Raw genomic sequence first — 26,305 nt, 5'->3', positions numbered from 1 at the left:
ATTAATATAAATTTCTTTACCTTAGCCTTGGGTAGACTCTTCACATAAGGGCAAAAGACACCCATATTCTTCACCAAAATACCACAAAAAACAGTCCCTACACCACATACTGAGATTCTTCTCCACTGAAATCTCTTGGGCCAGGTTTATACAATTCAAATCACTCTCAGCAACAAAGTCTTCCATATTCCTATTAGGATGCCCATTAAGCCCTACTTAAAGGATTCCTCTGCTTTTCAAATCCAATGTTCCTAAATCCACATTCTTCCAAACAACACACAGTTAGGCCTGTCACAGAAATACCCCAGACCCTGGTACCAACTTCTGTTTTATTAGTTTTACTGTTATGAACAGACACCATGACCAAGGCAACTCTTATAAGGACAACATTTAATTGGGGCTGGCTTACAGGTTCAGCCCATCATCATCATCAAGGTGGGAGCATGGCAGCATCCAGACAGACATGGTTCAGGCAGAGCTAAGAGTTCTATATCTTCATCTGAAGGCTGATAGGAGACCGGTTTTCAGGAAACTAGGATGAGGGTCCCAAAGCCCATGCCCACAGTGACACACCTACTCTAACTAGGCCATACCTCCAAATAGTGCCGCACACTGGGCTAAGCATATATAAACCATCACGTCACACCACCCTTGGGGCATCAAGTCACAGCAGGACTGAGCACATCTCCCACTGAGGCCTAACCAGGCAATCTAGCTAGGAGAAGGAGATCAATGGCAGAATCAGAGACAGCCCCAGCTCCAGTTGTTAGGGAACCCATATGAAGACCAATCTGCACATCTGCAACAAATGTATAAACAGCCTAGGTCCAGTCCATGCTCGCTCCTTGGTTGGTGGTGTTCATTCTCTGTGAGGTCCTAGGGCCCAGGTTAGCTGACTCTGTAGATCTTCATGTGATGTCCTTGACCCCTCCAGCTCACTCAGTCCTATCCTCCACTCTTCCACAAGACTCCCTGAGCTGTGCCTAATGTTTGCCTGAGGGTCTCTGCATCTGTTTCCATCAGCTGCTGGATGAAGCCTTTCAGAAGACAGGTACGTTAGATTCCTGTTTACAACCATAACAGAGTATCATTAACAGTGTCAGGGGTTGGCTCTCTCACATAGGATGGGTCTCAAGTTGGGCCTGTCACTGGTTGGGTGTTTCCTCAATCTGCTTTATTTTTATCCCTGTGCATCTTGCCCCAGGACCCCAGGTAGTCCTAGAGACGCTCCCCGTCCATTTCTGTTCTCTTCCCGTGCCCTCTTCAGCACCCCCTCCCCATAGCTGATACCCACCTCCCACTCTGTTCCCTTCATCCACCTCTGATGACTATTTTATTTCCCCTTCTGAGTAAGATTCTCGAATCCTCCGCTGGCCTCTCATTACTTAGTTTCTTTGGATTCCTACCTTATTCCTAAATGTCATGGTTCATGTAGAATTTTAAGTGTTTACTATGAGTATAAAGTTAAAAACTATAGTTCTTTTACTTATGCCCTAGACTTGGGACCAAGGATATCTGCTATTACAATGGGCCTTAGGGTTTTCATCTAGAAAATAAGAGAACAGGGGGTTTCTTTTCCTTTTCTCCTTCCTTCCTTCCTTCCTTCCTTCCTTCCTTCCTTTCTTCCTTCCTTCCTTCCTTCCTTCCTTTTGGTATCTAGCATGTTTCCAGCCTTTCAGAGTTGTTCACAAGTGAGCTAAACACTATGGAGATTCCTAGCACAGTTCCTAACAAAGGCATTGTCAAATGTATTCTATGCCCAGGACACTGTGCCAAGTGTTGGAGACATGAAGACAAATGAGACGAAGTTGGGAGGATTCTGTCTAAAGAGGCAGCACACATTATTTGTATCAGAACTAAAAGTGCCATGGATCCCCAGAACTCAGGAAACAGAATTGTTACAACTTTGTATTCTTTACACCACACATTTTATAAGCATCATCCCATTGGAAACATGGGATGTGCTACGATCTATGATAATAAAGAAGGTATTGTAGATACTGAGTGCAAGAGGATGTGATCCATTCAGAGGAATAGGATTGACATTCTGGGAAAGATGGGTTAAAGTGCTGTGGTTTGAATGTGTTCCTTCCAAGAAGTTTAATTGCCAACAGAAGACTGGTTAAAGGGTCAGATGGAGCTGTTAGGAAAAGATGAAGGCTTTGCCCTGACAGATGGCACTGATAACTCTATAAAAAGGCTAATAGGGGCTGGAGAGATGGCTCAGCAATTAAGAGCACTGACTACTCATTCAGAGGTCTTGAGTTCAGTTCCCAGCAACCACATGGTGGCTCACAGGCATCTGTAATGGGATCTGCTGCCCTCTTCTGGTGAGTCTGAAGACAACTATAGTGTACTCAAATAATAATTTTTCTTTTCTTTTTTTTTTTTTAAGGTTAATAGAACTAGATAGACTAGAACTAGATACTTTAACCCTTTCTTTCATTGGAGGACAGAGCTATAAAGTGTCATTTCAGAAGCAGAGACTAGGCTCTCACTGCATACCAACCTGCTGGCATCTTGAATTTGGACTACCCAGTCTCCAAATGTGTGAGGACTGAAGAGGGCATTTGAACCCTTAGAACTAATATTAGAGGCTGTTGTTAGCTATCCAACATGGGTGCTAGGAACCAAATTCAGGTCCACTGTAAGAGTAGCATGTATTTTTAGCTATCTGGGTTATCTCTCAAGATGCCACATTTTTGTTCTTTATAGTTTTTCAACATATATGTAAAATCATAAATGCTAATGGGATTTCATGCAGTGCTTTTTTATATATGATATATGCACACACATGTGTACATAAATATGCATACTGTAACACTTAAGTCAGTCCTGGTATGCTGTTTCATAGTGAGGTGGCTATAGATAACAATTTTCCACTGTACATTTCAAAAAGCTAGAAGGATTTTACAGTCCTCATCGTAAGAATGATGAATGTCTGAGGAGATATGTTCAGGATGACTTACAGGTGTTTTGTCTACATATATGTCTGCACACTAGAAGAGGGCATTGGATCCCATGAGACTACATTTATAGACAGTTGCAAGCCACTATGTAGGTACTGGGAATTGAACTTGGGACCTCTGGAAGAGCAGCCAGTGCTGTTAACTGCCATCTCTCCAGCCTCCAATTTAGGCTTATTTAGTTTAATCTGTTCTTTATAATTTACCCAATTGGTGTTGGTTTTTGTAACAGCAAGAATATTAAAATACTAGTGGGTTTGACATGAGTAAAACATGGAGGGGTGGCACTTTATAGACGAGGCGACCCATGGGCAAAAGCAAGTCTGCAATGATTCCATGTTGCTTTATCTATGTTCACAGCCAGCATGTTTTTCACTTCTTCTGGAATTCTGCTGAATGTCCATATCTTCAATCCTTAGCGTGACCTCACCTGCCTTTCAAAGTCTGGAGAACAATTCCCACCCTTGATCTCTATGAAGATGCTTCATGAATTCTAATGCTGATATTGAGTTACCTGGGAACACCAGCTTATTCTAAATGCCTAGTTAAAGCCTTGATATATTGGACTATTAAGATAAAACTACTCAACTACCTTATACACACCCTGCCAAGCAAAGCTTGTTCTTCTACAGGAGGACTGAGATGGAATGCATGCCTTGCCCAGTTCTCCTATGGTTGAATCATCTGATGAAGTTTTAGGTTTTGGGTTTAGGACTGAAAAACAACAAAAGCCTTCTCATCAGGATTTCTTCACCCCTTTCTAACCCGAGTTTTAAACATGATGTTAGCCCAAAGACTAAGGTAATCATGTCTACACCCTGCAGGTTCAATATCCATATGTCCTCTAGAGAGACTTTATACAGGTAGACTATCTCTTTAAATATTCATTTTAAAAGTATTTATTTTCTTGAGGTGTGCATGTGTATTCATGGGGTCAGAATGAGCATGTTCTGGGCATGCATGAGCTACCTGACTATGGGTGCTAAAAACGGAATTCTGCTCCTCTGGACGAGCGGCAAATGTCCTTAACACCTGACCAGTTTTGCACCTCTTAAGTATTACTTTTTAAATATTTTTATTTAAAAATATGTGTGTGTAGGTACGTGTATGCCACATGTCAGTGGGTGCCTGTGGAGGCCCGAGGGCAGAGGATTACTGTGAAACTTGGAGTTACAGTTTTAAGTTGGGAGCCAACTGCAGTGGGTGCTGAGAAACCAAATAAGATCCTGTGCAAGCTCAAGAAGTACTCTAACTGGTGAGCCGTGTGCTCAGCCTCTTGAGAATACCCTTTCTCCTCCCAAATGTATGTGTCTGCCTGAATCTATATCTAATGTGTACCATGTGCATGCCTGGTGTCCGAGGGGCCAGGAGAAAGTTTTGGATCCCCCGGAACTGGAGTTACAGAGAGTTGTGAGCAGCTCTATGGTTTCTGAGTCTTGAACCCAGGCTCTCTGCAAGGGCAACACACATTCTTTACCCCTAGCTACGTCTCCAGCCTCAGCTTGAATATTTAAGTAGTCTTTTACTGTCTTCAGTTCGCTTGCAACATGTGCTTCTGTCCTTCAGCACCTTATCAGGAATGCTCAAGATGATGTATGTATTGCTCATGGTCTGTGACGCAGTTCCTTGCCCTAATTCACCTAACCTCCAGAGTGGCCCTGAGTGTGAGCTTATCCGCAGTCATGGAAACTCTTATCCTCCAAGAGTAATTTATCCAAGGTCTCTGATCAACATAGGACTTAGGTTTGGAGGTTGCGTATCTGACCACAAAAACTCTTTCAAAAATGTACTAGCAATGACAACGTGCGCGTTTTAAAAGTCGGCTTTCTAGTTTTGAAGTCTGTTGAATAGTTACTCATTTAAGAAAAGTTTCCTGTTAACTTCTCAGGATTTTATATATTCAGTTTGTCAGTTCAGGCTGACCGTTATTACCTGCTTTCTTCAGCAGCCCTAAATAGCAAATTATTGATTATGAGATAGTTTATGCTTTTACCTATGCATGTCTCTCTTCATAAAAATGCCTATTGGCATTTTAAAACTTTGTATAACTCTCTGCTGTCCTGTGTAGGAAAAACCTAGGTCCCTTTTGCTGTAACTTGTATTCTAAAGTGTTGGAAACTGTGATAATTTGCTTTGTTTTTGAGGGTCTATGGCAAAAGGCAAAAGTTAATCTGGTGGCTTTTTGGTCAGTCCTTGATGAGTAATTGCTCCAGAGCGCAGAGCTGACTGCAGAAAAAGTTCAAGGTGAACTCTTAACCAGATCCCTGGAACAGTGCTCGGCCCCGCCCCGCGAAGGCGTGGCAGCGGCGAGGCGGGGCGCAGCCGCGGGTTATAGGACACGCAGGGCGCTCGCGGGAGTGTAGCCCTCTCGCAGCCGGACACGCGGGACCTACCCGACCCTCAGCACTGCGCAGGACTCCGCGGGACCCGGAACCTTCCGACAGGGTTATGGCGGCCGCTCCGGGCGCCCGACTCCTGCGCGCGGCCTGCGCCTCCGTCCCTTTCCGCGGCCTTGACCGCTGTCGGCTGCTGGTCTGCGGGACCGGAGCGGGAACTGCCATCTCTCCGTGGACCCCGAGTCCCCGCCTGCATGCAGAGGCCGGGCCCGGCCGGCCGCTGAGCGTGTCTGCGCGCGCGCGGAGCAGGTGAGGCGCGGCGGCAGCGGCGATGGGTCCCTCATCCCGCGGCCTGCGTTTCCGCCCGCGACTCCCTTCCGCCTCGCCTCTCGGTTGCTGGCCCCGCGCCGGAGAGCTCTTCCCGTGACCCTAGTCTTCTGGGCCTGGCTCGGGCGGTGTGGGGCGCTGGCTTTGGGGCTTCCTCGGTGGGTTGTCCTTGTCGACTTCGCCATTGGGGTTGCTTTGTGTTGGCCCTTTGTGCTGACTTCAGGTAGGGTAGGGTTTACACCCGCCCTGTTGACCCAGGGTAACAGTGTAGCCCTTATAGGATGATTTAAGGGATAAACGACCCCGTGAAGGTAACATTGCTCGTGCACCTGATTGAAAGTGAGGGCTCAGTAGGCAGCTGCCTCTTAGCAACAGTTCTGGGGGTCATAGTGTAGAGAATTCTGTGGTGAATGTTGAGAGAGAGAGAGAGAGATGAGAGATTCCCACCACCACCACCATGGGTGGAGATACTGGGTATATTTGTTCTCAAAAGCACGGTCCCCTTAGATTTACTAAAGACGAGATTTACTTACAGGTTTCTAAGTGTAGGGACAAGGTGAGAATCATATAATGTCAATGTCAATGCAAAACACATCTGTTACTTCAAAGGGAAGATGAAAGTTTCTTCAAAGTGAAACAAGAGTGGTTTTGGTCTGGAAACACAGATTAAGGTTTCCCTGGATTGTATGTTACTCGGTGGAAGAACTTAGCTCAACTTTTGTAGTCACAGTCCCAAAGAAAGTCACAAATCAATGTACTTGCCAAATATATTGCTGGGACACCAAGTGGATCACAGGATTATATAAAGCTAACTTACATAGATAGCATTTGGATCGGAAGCCGAATAATATGTTCCAAACGTCTTTACCTGGTAAACATGAAGCTCAGAAATAGTGTCTGGTGATACGTGGCCATTAAAGGCCTTCACTCAAGGTAACTTTGGCTGTCTCTAGATCTGTGGCAATCACCTCTTCACAACACAAATGTTTGTGCCTGGTGTATCAGTCTGCAAAATAGTCAACGCAGATACGGCTTCTTCAGAAAACTTATATTTATAGCAGGAACAAGAATGTGTGTACATACATTTGTGCATACAAATACATTTGTACATACAGATATTTTGCATGACGTGAGAGGGAAATTGTTAGGACCATTCAGTCCTAGTTCTCCTGGCCCCTCCAACCATTCACCCATGGATGCCTTAATTTCTGTGGCAGGTGCTTTCTGGATTTAAGCTGTGACATACATTGTACATAATCAGTGTGACTACTATTTAAGGGAACACACATGCGTTTGCAAACTGGTTCCCACGATTTTGTCATTAGGTTTTGGATTCTTTGCTTCTTGACAGAGCTTAAATAAGTTTTCCAGCTCGTATTATCCAGACCTTTGCTGTTAACACAGCAGCTCCCAGGCATATGTGGTTATTGAACATTAAGACAAGTGAAGCTAAAAAGTATTTAAGCTTCGGGCTTACAGTCATTTCAAGTACTTAGTGCATGGGGAGTGCCTGTTGTGCTTGGCTTTGCCAGTGCAGGACATTCCTGTTAAGTACACACTTGTATTTGGACAGCAATTCTAGGAACTGAGTTTTAAATTCCACATTTATGTAAGTTCTCAGTAAGTGAGTATTGAAAGCTTTTGTTCCCAAGTACTCTGATATTTTGTAGCAATTTGATCACAAAGGGCTTTCTTTCACTGTGCTTTTAAGACAATCCCAAGAAGTATATAGGTAGGTTAGTGGGCGTTTTCCATATTAAGCAGCTGGCAAAACCAGACCTAGACCTTGAGTAGGTTTTGTGCTGCACAGCAGGTGTCAGTCTTTCTTCTTGTATTGCTGCGGATGGAGGCAGGACCCTCTTGCGTGTCAGACGTGTGAGATACTGCAGTGCTACAGCTGGCAGCTCTGTGGTTCTTACTTCATGAGTCATTTCAGAGAGCAAAGGTGATGAGGGAAGAAGGGAGCCACAGGCTGCCCCTTTTCCCTTGCTAGTGCCCCAGGCTATGTAGTGAAAGGGTAACTGCTGCTATACTTTACTGCAGTGATTCTCACCCTGAGGGTTGAGACCCCTTTGTGGGGTAAAATAACTCTTTCACAGAGGTGGCCTAAGACCACTGGAAAACAGATATTTACATTTCATAACAGTAGCACAATTACAGTTATGAAGTAGCTGTGTAAATAATTTTATGTTTGGGGGGTTCACCACATCACGAGGAAATGTATTAAAGGGCCACAGCATTAGGGAAGTCGAGAAACACTGCTTTTCTCCACGAAGCCTGGAGACCTACAGGACTATGGCCTTGTTAATGTGTCTGCTGGGGTTGAGCAGAACAAGTGGCTATTTAATTGGTGAATATGGTTTAGAAGAATTACGTTTATTGCACTACTTGAAATATTACCTAGCTCTTAGAAAGGGCTGTGTGTATGTGGCAGAGGCTGGGCTGGGGTGGGAAGGTCTGTACAATTGACTAATCAGTTGTTGAGAGTAGACAGAAGTTAACTCTAGTCAAATACATGTGTATAGTGTTTTAAGGAATAAAAACACTCTGTTTTAACTGTTTCTCTCAGTTTGTTAAATTATAAACAGTTTATCCTAAGGATGTAGCTCAGTTAGTAGAGTGCTTGTGTAGTGTGTGTGAAGCCGTTTGATCTCTGACACCACATAAATTGGGTGTGGTGACATACTTGTAATTCTAGCACTTGGGAGATGGAAGCAGGAGGATCCAAGTTCAAGGCCATCCTTGGCTATTGGAGTAGTGGAACTTAGCCTGAAATAAGTAGGAATCTGTAAAACAAACAAACAAAATACTTTAATGCTTTAATCAATAGAGTCACTATTCTGTTTTACCTGCGTATTGAAGTGGTTTCCATGGTCACTTCTGTAAAAGTGCTGTTAGAAGTGAGACCAGAAGCTGTTTTTTCCTGGCTCTTAAGTTCTCTGCTCTTTCACTTGAAGAGTTACCTTTCCAGTCTTACTTGTGCTTCCTTTCTTGTCCTTAAGGAATCACTTACTAATCTTAGCATTTGTTAACTAGGGTTGCATACCTTTAGTACAGTGTTTGTCAACCTTCCTAATGCTGTAACCCTTTAATACAGCTCTTCGTATTGTGGCGACCTCAACCATAAAATTACTTTTGTTGTTACTTCATAAGTTGCTACTATTATGAATCATAATATAAATATTTAACATGCAAAATATCTGACATGATTCCTGTGAAGGGGTCAGTCCCACTCTGAAAGTGAAATCACTGCTTTAGTACATAGTAGCTGTTGTAAATGTTAATTAACTCTATTAGTTCTTAATATGGCCTAGTCAGGCCCCCAATAATCAAGACTGAGTCCCATGGATTTATGCAACAAGTTTAGCAGAATTACTGTACAATTATCCCCAATCTATTTTTCTATATTTTAGTCTGGCTGATTTCCAGCTGTGCTCCCTAAGTTACGTGCTGTTTGAGTCTTGCTTGGGCTCCTTTTTCGCTCCATCAACCTGACTAAGGTACAGTCCTTAGGAGGCCCTTCTCCTGGCCACGTGCGCGTGGTCCATCTCCTCTCACATTGGCCTCTTCTTGTCTTCCTTCTCTTCTCCACTTCTCTTCCTTCTTGTCCTGAGACACCCCCCCCCCCCAGCCCAGTAACCAAAACCCTGCCTACCCCTATTCTCCCCAGTAATTGTAGCCAAATATGTTTATTTAACCAGGCAGAGAAGATTAGCAAACAAGGTTTATATGGCATCACTTGGTCTACATGAGAATGTGCTCGCTGACCTGCAATTAGATCTTGGGGGCCAGGGTTCAACATTTGAATACATACCCCCGACGAGTAGCAGTTCAGGTTCCTAGCAGCAAAAAGAACTTGGGCTTTAAATAAAAAAAGCCCATGTTTGAACTCTACTATGGTTTAGCCATTTTGTACATTGTCTTGACAAGAGGCTGATGTTAAAGTGATTTTGAAATTATTTTTTGCTGTGAGTTTAGCTCTTGTGTGTTCTAGAACAGCAATTCTTAAGCCCCTGGCTTTGAGTAATTCCATAAACATCCTGTTTACTGTAGCTTAGTTTCCAGGCATTTGTCCATGTCTTAGCTTTGTGATTCATATTGCCATATGGGTTGGGACAGTCCCATCTGGTTTTTCAAGTTTTAAAAGCCAAACAAGTACACATGCACACACACACACACACACACACACATACACACTATGTAGTCCAATTGGCTCAAATCCTTGCCTCTTAAATCCTTTTTTAATTTGTAATTTTATAGAATCTCTTATTCTTGAGAGCTATTGTCATTCTCAGTTTTACCTTGAAAAAAGAAAATAGCTGTTGGGTAGTTTATCGTCCCAAATCCTCAAGTATGAGGACACTTGACCTACAGAGCCTGGGCTGCAACTAAGGCAAAGAAGAGCATTTCCCTGACTCTGTCTCTGGAGCCACACAAGAGAACTCTTTCCCTGTTTTCTGACAGTCCTGGGAATCCTAACACATGCTAGAGGTGCTAGGCAAGTAAAAGCACTTGTTTCTAAAGACCTCGTGTACCACCAATTAAAAGAAAGGTGTGGCATAGACCAGTTTTTGCAGGCAACTACAATTGCAATTTTTTAATTTGCTTTTAATTTTGTAATTGCTTTTACATAAGCAATTTTTATATCATTTTAGTTTAAAAATATTAGAATTCATTTATTGAAGAGAGTGATAAAAATTTTTATTGATATTTTAAAATACATTTCTATTGGGCCTTTCTAATCAGCAATATCCTTTTATCCAGGGCCATACTAACAACAGCATTATCCACTTGGGGGTGGGAGGAGTGTCATCTGACATTTTTGTGAAATGATTTAATGATTGGATTTGTGCTTCTGAAAGACATCTGTAACCCTGGAATTACTTAGTTCTGGGTTTTAATTCTAGTGAGGTTGGCTTTTATTGAGACAGAGGTAGTGGGGGTGTGGAGGTAGGGAGTGGGTATTGTCATCTATTGGTAGTGGCAAAATTAGAGTTACTTATTGTAAGTCTGTATCTTCTAAGTGTTGATAATGGAGGGGAAAGAGTCAGGTGTTAGGATAAGGGCCGCTTCTCACATTTTAATGCTGTTTGGTAGAAAGGAAAGCAATTTAGGCTTGACTAGATGATAGATGACAGTAAAAACACATGCAGAAGTGTGCATCCTTTGAGGGTTCTATTCTGTTGAATTTTGAATATACCATGTGGACTAAAAATGAAATACTCAAAGACTCACAAAAGAATAAAACAGCTGTCCTTTGGGGCCAGAGTCTCACTAAGCAGACACCTGCACAGTAGTGACCCTGTGGCTAGTGGAATGACTTGTTTTTTATAAAGAACCACAGTCAACCTTGATCTTGTCTATTAGGACTATGGTCACAGATACATTGTTTTCTTAAGAGCTTGTGAAAGCAAAATAGGTTTCCTGAACTGAGGGTGTAGTGTGGTGGTCAAGTATGTGCTCAGCCTGTGGGGGTCTGGAGTTAATCTCTGGATGAAGACTAACCCGAATCACTGTTGCTATCATAACAAAGCCAACAGATTTCTGGGGGGGGGGGGGGTAATGATTGCTGAGTGTTCCGCATATCTGTGGCCTATGGGGAGACTGACTCCATCCCCACCGGGTTCCTGGGTCAGGAAGGTAGTTTTCATTTGTTTTCAGGTGAGAGAGTATGTCCTCGGTGTGGGGTGGATGGATAGATCCTCAGTTTATCCCATCTTCTACATGTATGCAGGTTTATTGATTTGGCCTTGCAGGTTAAGTAGTGATTTAATTCTTCTTTCATTGATACTGTTGTGTAAGTGTATTGATGATGATGTGTGTGGGCACCCATGGCACATATGTGAGTGTATTGATGTTATGTGTGTGGGGGGCACCATGGCACATCTGTAAAGCTCAGATGACCACTTCTTGGAGTTGGTTCCCTCCTCCCTTTACATGACTGCCAGGGATCCGACTTAGGTGGCAAGAGCCTTTATCTTCTGAACTATCTCCCTAGCCCTTAAGATACAGTTGGAAATTACTCACAGTGCTAAACTGCTGCTTCCTTTCCCAGCTCAGAAGATAAGATAACAGTCCACTTCAAGAACCGAGATGGCGAGACGCTAACGACCAAGGGGAAAATTGGCGACTCTCTGCTAGATGTTGTGATTGAGAACAACTTAGATATCGATGGGTTTGGTAAGTGTTTCTGAAATTTTCCAGGTAGCCTTCGGAATAAGTTACAGGGTTTATTTTTGTTTTTTGACTTTAAACTGTGATGTTCTAAGGAAATATTATAATTTAGGACATGTTACTCTTTTTTTTTTTTTTTTTTTGGTAAAGATTATTAGAGTAGAGGCTGGAGAGATGGCTCAGTGATTAAAGCTACATACTGCTCTTCCAGAGTTCTGTTCCCAGCACTTAGGTCAGTTGCCTTATTGCCTCTGATTCTGGCTCCTAGGATCTTATACCCTCTCCTGTCTTTTCAACACGTGCACACATATGGCACACACCCAGGCAGAGACATACTCACATATACACTAAAACAAACCAGATGGATAATGTAGTAACACTACTGTTTACTTCTGGAAAGGAACTCAAATAGCCACTTGGCTCAGAGGTCTATTGTGGCCCATTGCCTACTGTGTGCCTGTTTGCTGCAAGCCCGAGCAGATGAGAGATCAGCTCAGAAGTAGTAAATACCATAGCACAGAACATTTTGAATCATTACAATTTAATTTTAAATGCTATTGTATCTTCTTAGAACAGGTAGTATATAAAAATAAGTATTTTGTAGAAATTTTTTGTTCCTGTACCTCTGACCTTATTGTCAAATCACACGTACAAAACTGGTGTTCCCACCCCACCATGTTACACCTCGGGCAAGCACTGGCTGTGCCTAAATGGCTCTTTTCTGAGGGGTCTTTGGCTTGTTGCCATCTATGTCACCTGGGAAATACAGATTTCTGGGCTCAGGAAGTCTGTCAGATATGTTGTATTTATTTATTATTTTGTTTGTGCATGCACACACAAGCATATTTTTTATGTGTGGGCTTGCTTGTACCATATCACATGTGTGAAGATCAGAGGACAACTTGTGTGTGAAGGTCAGAGGACTCAGTTCTTTCCTTTTTTTCTACTGTGTGGGTCCTGAGGGCCAAACTGAGTTTCTTAGGCTTGGTGGCAAGCGCCTTTACCAGACGAGCTGTTTTGTCAGCCTAGCAGTGTGTAGCAAGCTGTTCCTGTGATGTGGACGGCACATGCTAGATTTGAAAAGCACTAGTCTAGAGCAGGGCTCCTTACATCTTTCCACTTGTAATTCCTTGTAGTTCAAGACATTTTATACAGCCTTGGGTGCTGTTTAGAGTTACACAAACCAGGCGTTTACTGGTAATAAATTATAAGTTTATTTTAAATCAAGTAGATGCTTGGTTTTTTATATAAAGAACTAAATCTTTTTATTTTATTTATTTTTTATTGGGGGGTGTTTTAAGGTGGAGTCTGTCTACATAGCCCTGGATGCCCTGCTGGTTTTGAACTCATAGAGCCAACTGTCTCTACCTCTCAAGTGCTGGGATTAAAGCCTGACTGTGTCACTTCAGGGCATGGTTTACTTCCCACTGTAAGAACTATTGCTAGTTCTTTTCTTCTCCATTTCTCATTATGTATTAAATCTGCCTCCATGTTAATGCTTTTTGCAATTTTTCTTATTAGAAGCAGCATCCCTCTCCTCAGATAATAAATGCTAAAAAGCTGTTTCTTGAGTGCTGGAGTCATAGGCATGGGCTCCCAAGCCCAGCTAAACTGCACTTTTAATTAAGTTTTGCTGAAGTTCTCTTTGACAGTGGGTTCTAGTGTGCTGAACAGGAATGGAGACTGGACTCTGGGGTCAGACAGATTATGGTTCTCAAACCAACTTTGTCACCTGAGACCTAGGGTGTGCTAGGAACTTCTTTGTGCCTGCTTTTATGGTCTGGAGAATAGAGGTGATAACAGTTCTGCCCGCCCTGTGTTGTTCAGGATGCAGCAGTGACGGGCTTGTCATGCGCTAAGTTTGGGAAGAGCAGTAGTGTTTGTGGCGTTTTAGTGTGGTCTGTTCTCACCCCACATATCTGGATCCGTGGAAAGCGCTGTAATTTCTAGTGTTGGTGAAAACTGTCTCTGTGTGACCGTGGAAGGCAGCCTGGGTCTGAGGTGCTCAGAGATGTCCCATTCCCAGAATATGGCCCCTGTTTTCCTTGCTGCAGTCTCCTAGAAGAGCTCAGTCTAGGGAGTGCCTTGATCCCTCTTGCAGGCTGCTGGTGGTGAGAGCTTTGTCTCTAGAGCATTCACATAGAGTGATCAGCTTGGTTGGTTTGTGAAACCAGCTGGGGTGAGCAAGAGCCAGCTACATAGTGAATGGAATACCTATGGGTGAGATGCCCACAGCAGGCTTTGAGCGGCTTTGGGATCTGCAAGGCCCAGAGACTCTACTTCTACTCTCACATCTCTGGCTGACCTTGAGGTGTCTTACAAGCAGGAGTGAAGACACAAATTGCTTGGTTGTTGAGGGGTTCACCTAGTTACCTGAGCCTCTTGGCACCAGCACGAAAGCCTCTGGCTATCATTTAGCTGGTCAGATTCCCATACTGAAAAGTTCAAGCTTTAGAGAATTTATGTAGAACAATGACTGGAAAGCAAATAGCAGCAATGACCACCAGTGAGCACAACTTAGCAAAGCTGGTGGCAGGGTGAGTTCCTATTCCCTGAATTTTCACATTGTGGTATCTGCAGTATGCACAGACAAAGACATTCAAGATACACAAAGAGCAATATAAGGTTCTTTTTTGGAAAAAACAAACAAACAAAAAGCTGTCAACATAAATTATTAATAAGGAGACCCAGGTGTTAGATTTATTAGACACCTTTTTGTTGTTGTTTTTTGAACAGGGTTTCTCTCTGTAGCCTCATCTGTCCTGGAACTAGCCAAAAATGTTAGGCCAGGTTTAAAAACTGTATGGCAGTGTTCTTTGGCATGTTCTAGACCTACATCTATATGTAGAAGCTGTTAACACACTCTGAGAACATGCAAAAGCAACTGTTTTTCCAGCCCTAAATGTTCTCAACTTAGATGAAAGCTGTAACCAAGCAGGGCTTTTTTTGTTTTTTTGTTTTTTGTTTTTTGTTTTTTGGCATTTTCTCTGTAGATTCAATTTCACTTTTAGAAAGAGACTCTTGTCCTGGCCAGTTTATTTCAGAGATGTTTCTAACAGAAAAGAGTAGCAAAAACAACTGCCCATCAACAGAGAACTGATAGTCATAGACTATAAGGCTGTACAGTTGTATAAGACAGTTCTAGAAGAGTTAAGAATTAAACACCAGAAGGGAGTTGTTTTGTTACAAAAGTCCTTCTACTGTATTTGTTATTGTTCTGTTGCTGTGATAAAACACCTGACCTACTGTATCCTTGTTGGCCTTGAAATTATGTATCTGAGGTCAGCCTTGAACTCCTGATCTTCCTTCTTTATCTCTGAGTATACAAGCCACCAAGCCTGATTTCTGTCATGCTGGAGAGGAAACCTAAAGCGTCATGTATGCTAGGCAAGCACTCTACATTCCAGTTCCACTTGATTGGCTTCAGACTAGCATCTTAGAGAAGTTAATTAATTTCTAAAAACATAGAAAAACACAACATCTTTTGCAGGAATTTTACTGTGAAATATTTATTTTATGAAGTGTTGGTGTAAAATTAAATACACACTGTGAATCAAAGTTAAAACAGTGTTTTCCCACTAATCCCTTTTTAGTGTGGTTGAGTAGGGTTTCCTGCCTAGGCTCGTTTGTCCACTCTGTCACTCAGTCTGTGGCTTTGGGTTAGGCCTAACTTCTTGTCTTGTCTTCTCTCTAATAGAGTGGGGCTAGTACTAGTATTTACTCCATACAGTTGCTACAAAGATCAAATGTGTTAGTCTGAGTGTATCAGGATCTTTTTTATTGTGATAAAACTCCCTTGACCAAAAGTGACTTAGGTAAGAAAGCGTTTATCTTGGTTTGCATATGGTTCCATATAGAAAGTCCATAATAATGAGGGAGACATGGCAGCAGGTGGTCTTGGCAGGAAGCTAACAGATCACATCTTCAACCACAGATGTGAAGGAGAGAGAAGGAACTGGAAGTGGTGAGGTTATAGACCAAAAGCCTGACCCAGTGACATGCTTCTTCAGCAAGGCTGTACCTCCTAAAGGTTTCCGTGGCATCCCCCAAAACAGCATCACTCACTGAGCTCGCCATGTGCCTGACCAAGTCCATGGTTTCTGCAGTATCTCCGTGAGATTCCATGTAATCTCATCTACTCTGTGACTATAAGCCCTTCCTAGATGCTGATAGAGATTAACTTTCCATCTTTGATTCAGTTCTCTCCTCTGATCATGAACTTGTAGATTCAACTCCCTACTTTATGTTTCTTTTTGGAAACCCCAAAGGTATTTAGAACTCAATTATTGATTTTTAAAACATGTACTTATCTCCTCCACCACATGTGTATAATACTTGTGTGTGAGTACAGGCACACACTTGCTATAACACGTATGTGGAAGGCTAGAGATAGGTTAGAGGAGTTTGTTTTTCCCACCATGTGCATTGTGAGCATAAATCTCAAGTCAGCAATCAAGCTTGGCAACAGTTGTCCTTACCTGATGAACCATGTTGCTGGTAAAAATCATGTTCTTAAAACAGCCTCCGCCCCTCCCCTAAAGCTTCCTCCAGCATTTCCTGTATTCATCATGAACACTATCCAGCTACTGCAGGCTGGAGCCTGAGCAGCAGGTTTTCTCCTGGTACATCAGCATCTTCTCTTCCTTAAGCCTCCAGACGCTTCTTTTGGCTCCATTATCTTTATCACTTGGCTCTATGAAGCCACTGGACCTGTGAACCTGCTTCCAATCGGAGCTCTGAAGCTGGGGTGATTGTCTGATATCAGCTGTATTAGTTTTCTGAGTAAAACCACAAAGGATTTGCCATTGCATTTAAGATTAAATCCATATTCCTCATTGACCTAAAAGGCTACACGTATTATGTTCCCCACTGCTCTTCCCCTCCCCCTCCACTTCTCATTGCTCTTCCTAGTGTAGCAATGCTGACCTCTTAGAAGCTTGAACTTACACCAAATCACCACTTTTCAAGACTTCATGTGCTCCTCTGCCAAGACACCTCTGCCAAGGTACCATCTTTTCTCCCTCATCCCACAAATGCATACTTACTATTCTGTATTAAGTGTCTTTGTATTAGTCCCTTATAGCATACAGGAGAAATGCATAGTAGATGGTGACAAATGTTATGGAAGAAATGGCTGGATTCTAGGGTGTAGGATACTGGGCTTAGGTAACAAAAGAAATCTTCCTTCACCTAACCACCCAGTCCCTAGTAAGGTTTCTCTCTTTACTCCCAACCCATTATAAACTTGGATCGCTTGTGGCACCCAGTCTGTGATAGTCTGTCATTGTCGGGTCTACCTCAGACCGTGCTTTCATAGCATTTACCACATTTCCGTAATTCACGTCTGTGTTCTGCTTCCATTGGTCTCTGGTGAGCAATACAGTCACTCTCAATTTATAACTTACTGTATATGAGGGAATGAGGCAATAAGTGAACCAAAATGGACAGTTGTAAACTTGGGAAGTAATACAATAAATAAATATTCTTTCTACCAACTTGTATGTTAATAGATCAGTTTTTCAGTATTGTGCGTTTCAGTACTCTGCCACTTGGGGGCAGTTACACATCTGTGATTAAATTGATCTAGCTCATCATTTCAAACTTTTTTTCTTCTGTATGTTTCATATGCCTGTTTTATGACTATCCAAGATAAGAGGTCCTAGTAATGTTTATAGAAGTCTGTATTTCTGCTTGCTGTTATGCGTAGCATTGCATTTCTCTTATGCTAGATCATCCTTTGAACAAAATGTTTATATATAATTTTATATTTTCAATCTGTAACTTCCAACATAGCTGTATTCTAGGTTTTGGTTAGGAAAGGGGTTAGGTATGGGTGGGTGGCCCACTTTATCTTAGCATTGTAAGTGGACAGAATGATCTTAACCCAAGACTTTCATATAGAAAACATCCTATTAGCACCCAAATTTCATAAACGGAGAGTAGAAATTTCACATATCTATAGAGTGTGCCTTTATTATCTCCATTCACTACTACTTCCCTCCAGCTTCCTTTAGTGTTTTCTACCCTGTCTTCCTTTAAACTTCTTGACCTCCTTTTGATATTAATAACCCCAAAGACCAATTAGTGCTGCTAACATGCATGAGTGTAGGGCCATCCATCAATTGGGGCATGGCCAACCTACCAGTGTTGTCATGTCCTCAAAAGAGAGTTACTCTCTCTCTCTCAGCAACCATCAACTGCCAGCAGTTCCTTTGCCAAGGGAACTCTTGCATCCATGCTGGATTTTCGACTGGCTTGATCCTGTGCAGGCAATCATAGCTGCTATGTATTGCAGAAGCTGTGCCATGTCCAGATGTCAGCATTTTACAGCTTTCCTCCTCATCAAACAGTGCTTCACACTCCTTCAGGCCCTCTTCCAAAATGTTCCCTGAGCCTTATCTCTACTTTCTTTGTCACTTTGACCAATTATGAGTCTCTGTGTTAACCATTACCTACTGCAAAATCAAGCTCCTTCCACCTGAGTTGAGAACAACACAAATCTATGGTTGTAAACATGAATATTTAGAAGGCAGTTGGACAGCTTAACAATAAATTCCCAGGGCCTGTGGTCTCTCTTGTCATGGACTTTTGACCAGATTTACAATAACAGGCATGAAATCCCTTCTGTGAAGCCAGCTTAAAATCCAGTCAGAAAGTTGTTGATTACCCTGTGACGTGACAAACATGCCACTGTTGCACCAAGGGCACATCTTGCCAATCAGGTTAGTATTGGAGCACGCAGGGTCTAGTGCTGGATGAGAACACTGATGCAGTTTCCTTCCTCAGCCTCCAGCAGCCTGAGAGTCTGACCATTTCCAAATAGTAATTACCACAACCCCTACGTTGCCAATACATATAATTTATTTATACTCATGATTCTTGTAACTCCTAGGTTACAAGAGGTTGGTATAGTTACTATTAAGATAATTGAAGCATGGAAAGTAAAGAAGCCTACCATGACATATAACGGGAGAGGTAGTTATAGGCGGGGAACTCCTATGCTCTTGAACTTCGTGTCTTGGGCCTTCCTGATGCTATCACTACTTTAAAATGGCTTTAATAAAAACGAAGGTGTTTCTCTTCTCTCTTTCTCTTCTATTTCTCTTTTTCTTTCTCTTTCTGTGTCTGTGTGTGTGTGGTTATGTGTGTGTGGTTATGTGTATTCTGTGTATGGTATGGAGTTTTCTTACTGTCTACCTTGTTGAGACAGGTCTCCTTGTTTTTACTACTGTGTTGTGTACTCCAGGCTATCTGGCTAGTAAAATTCTGAGAGATCTTGTGTATAAATATGTGTATGTGTGTTTGTGTGTGTGTGTGTACATATATGTGTGTGTATATCAAATAATTGGCTTTCTGGTTTATTAAAATTACACACTTGATTTCTGTACCTATTTTATTTGCCTGTGACCTGTGGTCACATAAAAATTTCTCACTTGGAAGTGGGACATGAGTGGAAAGTTCAGGAAGCCCTGGCTTATATGGTTGAATTTCTTTGTGAGGAGATTTCCAAATGAAGTCTGAGGCTGTTTCTCAGCAGACTCTGCCTTGATTTGGCTGGATGACATGATTTTGTTAGATTCCTTTGTAGGGTACCTGGATCATAATAAGAACTGAATAAATAACTGTTAAATTAATGGTTTAAAATTGAGCAAAGGTCTGGCAAGATGGCTCAGCAAGGAAAGGCACTTGTCAACCACATCTGGTAACCAGAGTTTGGTCATTGAAACCTGCATCATGGAAGGAGAGAACTAACTCTCACAAGCTGTTCTCTGACTTCCACATTCACTCTGTAATATGATGCACATATGCGCACATACATACATAACACACAAATGTAAAATAAATATAATCTAAATGTGGAACACAAATATTCACAGTATTTGAATCTGTGGTGCTTCTTAAAACATCTTGTTTGATTAAACCCAATTATTTAGAGGATTGAGAGAAAAGAATGATTATCTTTATTTAGGTGTAGGTTAGATGCTTTCTCTTATATAATGCAAGTCCTTATTGGTTGTTTTGAGCTCTCCAGACAAGGTGAATTATGTGCAAATGATTATATGCATCATTGCTATATGTATTTCAGAACGCATCTTTACGTGTCTGTGTGTCTCAGTTATGAACATGTATACATTTTAATATTCGAATTGTATGACCTTCATGGTCCCCTCACATTATCTGTTCAGAACCTTTGTGAAGTACTGAGTGATTTACGACTGTGTGAGGATGGGCGACCTATTCCTGACTCATGATTACTCAGTATTTCAGCCCTTTTAAGTGTGCAGCTGATTCTAAAACTAAAGTGCATTTCGCAGTAGCCAGGTGTGCACTGCTACAGTGGATGGTATGGTCACCTTGTGCTGCTTTGACAGGTGCGTGTGAGGGAACGTTGGCTTGCTCTACTTGTCATCTTATCTTTGAGGATCACATCTATGAGAAGTTAGATGCCATTACTGATGAAGAGAATGACATGCTTGACCTGGCTTTTGGACTAACAGACAGGTGAGTAGATTTTGTTGGTTTTGTTTGAAGGACAGGATTATAACTTTTGGTCAGGGTGACTCACACTCATGAGTGCAGAGATCACAGACATAAGGCACAAAACCTGCCTTGTCAGGTAAGGGTTTAAAGTTGCTTCATTGTTATCAACAACCTGGAAAAGTCTGTGTTAATATTCCTTTAGGTCTTAGGTCATACGCATGAGTAGAAGTGCCCTTGTGGGTATAGCACAAGTCATGAAGTCTGGGGATATTTCTCTTTCACTGTCCACAAGGCCTCCATGAAACTTCTCTTTTACAAGTCAAAGAATTAATTGGTAGTAATATAATTTCTAAATTGTAATATATCTTTTTAGTCTATTTATGCCAGGAATTAATATTTATCACAATTTATTAGGGTGGAATTAAATGGAATACTTTTTATAGTATTCTTGAAAGACAGATTTGATAATTGAACAAAATTATAGTGGAGATTTTTACCTGTTTCAGAGAATTGAGTTTTCAAAGAAACGTAATATATAGTAGTAATTATGTTAAGGTGACTAGTTATTTTTCTAAGTGTATGTTAAAGAAATTAATCAGAGCTTATTAATTAGTAGGTAGAGTTTCTCTTAAACATGGCAAGCTCCATAGAACAGATGGCATTAGTGATACTATTTTTTAATTCTCCAGTCTCAGAGTCAAGGAAGACTTCTCCTGGATTTACTGTTTCAAGGCATAATTAAGGAGGCTTATTACTTACTGAGAGTGGGCTTTGTTTAAGTATATTTTGCTACCTTAATGAATAATTTTTAAAAACTTTATTAGCTTACAAGAATTCATTTTATATTTTAAGCAGTTATGGTGGTAATAGTTTATTTATTTCGGTTTGTTTCTTTTATACTTCATCTCACTATTTTTCATTCTGTTTAGTTTTCAGTGCAAAGGGCCTTGCTCATGCTAGACAAGAGTGCCCTGTCAGTTATCTATATTGGGATAATATTACTATGTACTGTAAAGATTATCATAGTGTGTAGTTCTTACTATGCCACTTTAAACTCCAGCCCCCACCCAGGGAATATTGGATCTGTGGATGAAACACACACAGGCACACGCATGCATATACACACAAGCATACACACATGCGCACACACCTGAATTTCAACCTGCCTTATTGGTTCTATTGCTGGGTGCTTCTAATCTCCCTCGGCTAGCGTGCCCTTCCCAATACTCTTAGCTCAACACCTCTTAAACTGCCCTTAGCTTAGTTGCATTTCTAATCTCCTGCCTGGGGAAGCAGCCTATGGCTGCTCCACCTGAGATCCCACACGGTCTCCTTTTCTCCCTCCGAAGTATGATAAAATCTCCCTTCCTCTTTCTGTATCTCTTTGCCTCTTCCTGCAGGAACCTGGAAGACCCACCTATTTCCTTCAGCCCAGCAATTGGTCCCTGACATCTTTATTAATTGATCAAGAACCAAATGGGGAGTAGGACCTTAGCATCAGAACCACCCCATACAGATTGTCTCTGTATTATTCAAATGTTGATTTCTGTGATGGCAGAGAGTTGAATGAAGACTGGACTTTGGTATGGTTCACATAACTATATCATATTTTGCAAACACTCTCTCATCTTCTGATTGACTTATTAAAAAGCAGATGGTCTATAACAAGGCAGGAAGTAGGAAGTGAGACTTCTGGGAGGAGATAGGATCTCCAGGACAGAATTAGGCACAGGAGATTCACCACCAAGACAAGTAAGTCAGACATATGAAACTAGCCATGTGGCAGACATAGAATAGAATAAATAGGTTAATTGAATTATGAACTAGTTGGGGAACAAACCTAGCTTAAGGCCTAGACATAAATAAATAAGCCTCCATGTCATTATTCAGGAACTGGGGCAGACAGAAAAAAACCAAATGGTTACAAATGGCACCCCATGTTTGGTGCCAAATACTGTTTTTAACAAAATCTCAAATGTTTGATTTTACCAATGGGAGCCAACCAATGCTGGGGTGAACTTCGACTTCCTGTGTGTCTCTCTATCCATCATCCTGACTTCCTCTTACTCATTATGGTTATTTTCTATGTTTACTCTCTGACTGCTGGTTGCTTGCTCTGCCTCTTGACCTATGGCTGACTTTATTTAATCCTATTTACAATAAACAGAAAACTCTTGGATTAAAGGTGTGTGCTAGTGCTAAGCCACACCACAACTAGAAACAGGTTTTTCCAGTAAATAACACAGTCTTAGGGTTCACAGTGTGATCAGAATTCCTTCAACACAGTTCTGTCTCCAGCCTCACCTCTGTCTTATGGAGGTGAGACTAATACCTTTGGAAGAGACTGAGAACACCATACCTTTTTACATGCAAGCTCATTGTGTCAGGCTGCTCTGACCCAGAGCTCTTCTCTGTCCTCATGTGTGCCTGTTCTCCCATCACTACCTGCAGTGCTCTGCTGAGCCTCACTGATAGGTGCTTCACTTTGTAAATTAATAGTTCCTTGTGGAGTAGCCTTGTCTCACTCATCATATGAGCATGTGCCGTGTCTGACTAGCTCACTAAGGCCTCCCAAGTCTAAAGTCTATCTGGATTGCCTTTTGTTTTGTTTTGGTTTGTGGGTTTTGTTTTGTTTTGTTTTTGGCTCTTGCAGATAGAGCTCAGTGCATAATTGGGTATTGTCAAGGCTGTTTCTAGTTCTACAAAGAACTACTGATGGGAGATGGGTTGATTTTTTTTTTTTTTTTTTTTCACCCATCATCAAAACTCCCTATGGTTAACCTGGCTTTCTCATTCTAGGACTCCCTAGTGGTGCCTCACTATGTCTAAACTTATGTGTTACCCTGGCGACTTTTAAGCTACAATTCTCCATGTAAATTTTCTCTTTCTCAAAGAAGACTCTGGGGATTGAATTTGGGACTTTTGGACATGAGGCATGTGTCTATCACCGAGCCACACCCTAGCCCATTGCTTGTCTTGTCAGCAAAACTGAAGCATCTGCCTCAGCTCAGATGTTCCTTTGAGCCTCTTATGTCTGTTACCGTGACCTCAAATGCTCTTCTCAAGCTGGTTTGCCTCTTATAAATGTTCAATCTTGTTTACCCTTCTAGATACCATCTATCCTGGCCAGAAGTATGGGTGTTTCCTCAAAGGGGTTTTATTTTTTCTGCTTGTGTGTCATTTGTCACAGTCTCACATGCTAATTATCAGTGAGTAGTCTCATCTCATCTGTCTGATTGAAAGTTCACTTCATACTGCTGACATTGGCAATTAGTGTCTTCAGCAGCCCTACGAGCAAGCCTTTTATTCTCCATTGTGATGATCAGGCTAGGAAATCATAGAAGTTGCCCTTAAAAATTCTGTCAGTGCTGCTTTTGAACCATTGGTCTGTTTGGCTCTGAATCTTGTGCTTTCCTATGAATACCTCTCCTGTGCCCAACATGTAACAGATGTTAATAAGAAAATATTGAATTGAGTTTTCCATGTATACCCACTAATATACAGTAGTGTATCTATTGACATTTAGTTGTACACCCATTGACATTTACCACTTTACCCTTTGACATTTAGTAGTAGAAAATTTTACCATTATGCGTTCAATAAATGTTTGATGAATCTATTAATGAATTCAATGCCTTTATAACATGCTTTGTCAAAGACTGGTTGTAAGATTAGCCTTTTTTTTTTTTTCCGTATTAGGAGCTGAGCTCAGGGCCTTGCACATGCTAGGCAAGTACTTCACACTGAGCTGTATCTCAGCTCTGTATTTACTTTTTGATGTTGAGACTGGATCGAATTTAATTCCACGCTGGAATTGAACTTACTCCTTAGCTCAGGCTTGCCCTCAACCTGCATTCTTTTTGTCTCAAACTCCTAAGTAACTTAGATGACAGGCTCGTGCCGCCAACCTAGCTTAACACGAAACCTTTTTGAACTTCTAAGAGAAAAGAAAAGTGCTACTGATTAAAATATGCACTGTGTTATATTGTATGCTTACTATATTGTGTGCATTTGAAAGGCTATTTACACTTATTCATATGTCTGTGTGTTGAAAACAAAACGCTCAAGGGAAGCATGACTTGTAGCAATCTGTAAAAGGAGGAGAAGAAAATGGAGTGGTGGTCTTTCTTCCTATAACAGATTACAGATATGCATCTACAGTATTCCTCTAGTGCTGGTAATTTTGGTTTTATAATACTTTTGGACTTACTTTGAAAGGGTTAAAAATGCAACACTTTTGGAGTCAAAATACCTGCTCATTTGGAGACACTGGTGTACCTGTTACAGCTATGACACAGCTGCCTCCTTACATCTAGCAGTAACTTTAAGATGTCCTTGGCTTTGACATAGACCTTGATCTCAAAGGGGGATACATCCTTGCCCTTGATGGTTGGAGTTTGACCTTGTCTGAAGGCGTTTGTAGGTACCGTTTGAGGTGGGATCTCATGTCTAGTTCAGTCTTTTTCCTGGCTGTGTAGCTGAGGACGGCTGTGAACTCCTGACCTCCCTCCATCTTCCAAGTGCTGGGATTAGAGGTGCTTGCCACTGCGCTTGCCTTCAGTCTATGATTTCATTTATTTAGGCATTGAAGACTTGTTTCTTTAGCTTGCTAAGTCACGTGTGTGCCTTCACGCCTTCTGGTTGTTTCTCTTCCTGTCTGCAATCGCACTGAACAGAAGTTTTGGTGAGTTCATTGGGTAACACACTAGAGCCTCATGAAGCTTTGGCCTAGTAGGTTGTGTGATGCTACCTGCTGCTGCCCTTTAGAGGGCATGACATCAGTTAGATGGCATGGATGGTTGTGTCTGTTTCGGCCTAACGAAAACTTAAAAGGTAAGCAAATTCTCCAATTGCTTTAGGCAAGAAAGTCTACAAATATCCTAAACAACTACAGGCATGTGAATGATATGTTCCAATACTAAATGGAGCCTCCTTCATTTCCTTACAGGTCAAGGTTGGGCTGCCAAGTTTGTCTGACCAAGGCTATGGACAATATGACTGTGCGTGTGCCTGAAGCAGTGGCGGATGTCCGACAGTCTGTTGACATGAGCAAGAATTCCTAAGCTACAATAAAAAGAAATATTTTCATTAAATTTTTACCTATTTTTATAATTATTTCTTAGTATAATTAAGTGATTATATGACAGAATATATATCTTAGTGTGAGTAGCTGTGCTGTCTTAGTTCAGTTCTGTAGAACTGAAACTTTGCAGTTTTTATTTTGATTAAATTATTAAAACATCAGTCAACTATTAGAAGGCAGCTGATATAATAAATTCCTTATGTATTTTACCATGAGTGTGTTTGGTGATTTTAGTAAAACATTACTGTGTAATCTCATGTCTGCTTTTTAAAAAGGTAATTTTAAATAGTACCATTAGTGCTGGAAAATTAGGTCAGCAATTAAGAGCACTGACCGTTCTTCCAGAGGACCCAGTTCAAGTCTGACAGCTACATGGTGCCTCATAATGGTCTGTAATTCCATTTCTAGCCCCTAAATACATGTGGTATATTGACATAATAAGGAAAACATTCATACACAAGAAATAAAAATAAAATTTCAAGAAATGTAAAAGCTTAGCATCTTGTTTCATGTGGATGGCAGAGCTCTATCTTGACTAGGATACATCCAGAGAATCTGTACTGGGACCCGAATCTTGTGCTGACTGATGTTCAGAATGAAACTGGAGCAATTAACTGAGGTTGGCAAAGCAGGAGGCAGCAAGCATGATGTGGAGAGGTGTATATAACCACAGAGCTGTGTTACAGAGGACTTCATGTGACCGACCTCTCAGTACAGATACCAGGCTATCCAAAACTGGCAGTGGTTGACATGGCCTGCTGGGACCACTGCAACTGGTCCTTTTCTTCATGGTAATGGTATTTTTATATCATTAGCATTAAAAACTTGTGTTCATATTGTCCATCAGGTACAAGGACATATTCAGAAACTTCACTTAGAGATAAAGGAGATAGTTAACCCTATTCAGGGAAAATCTTGATCCATTTCTGGAATTCTTT

General features: G+C 41.5%; 1 protein-coding gene across 2 annotated transcripts; it reads left to right on the top strand.

Moving 5' to 3' along the window:
* The first annotated feature begins 5,279 nt into the window (after positions 1-5,279).
* On the top strand, positions 5,280-25,859 carry Fdx1 (ferredoxin 1). 2 transcript variants are annotated; one of them, NM_007996.2, is made up of 4 exons: positions 5,280-5,611; positions 11,685-11,809; positions 20,176-20,305; positions 25,233-25,859. In NM_007996.2, exons 1-4 carry the CDS (start codon positions 5,415-5,417, stop codon positions 25,345-25,347), a joined length of 567 nt encoding a protein of 188 aa, NP_032022.1. In that variant the 5' UTR covers positions 5,280-5,414; the 3' UTR covers positions 25,348-25,859. The 2 variants fall into 2 exon arrangements, with proteins under 2 accessions (NP_032022.1, NP_001288657.1); NM_001301728.1 differs by lacking the exon at positions 25,233-25,859 and adding an exon at positions 21,685-23,911.
* The last annotated feature ends 446 nt before the right edge of the window (positions 25,860-26,305 follow it).

Source organism: Mus musculus, chromosome 9, assembly GCF_000001635.26.
Source record: "Mus musculus strain C57BL/6J chromosome 9, GRCm38.p6 C57BL/6J".
Lineage (NCBI taxonomy): Eukaryota > Metazoa > Chordata > Mammalia > Rodentia > Muridae > Mus > Mus musculus.
The sequence above is the reverse complement of the archived record's forward strand: the minus strand, read 5'-3'. Positions and strand labels throughout refer to the sequence as shown.

Coding starts and splice junctions, on each gene's coding strand:
- Fdx1 (NM_007996.2), top strand. CDS start 5,415: ATGGCGGCCGCTCCGGGCGCCCGACTCCTGCGCGCGGCCTGCGCCTCC. Junction 11,810..20,175: donor CTTAGATATCGATGGGTTTG/GTAAGTGTTTCT, acceptor CTGCTTTGACAG/GTGCGTGTGAGGGAACGTTG. Junction 20,306..25,232: donor GCTTTTGGACTAACAGACAG/GTGAGTAGATTT, acceptor ATTTCCTTACAG/GTCAAGGTTGGGCTGCCAAG.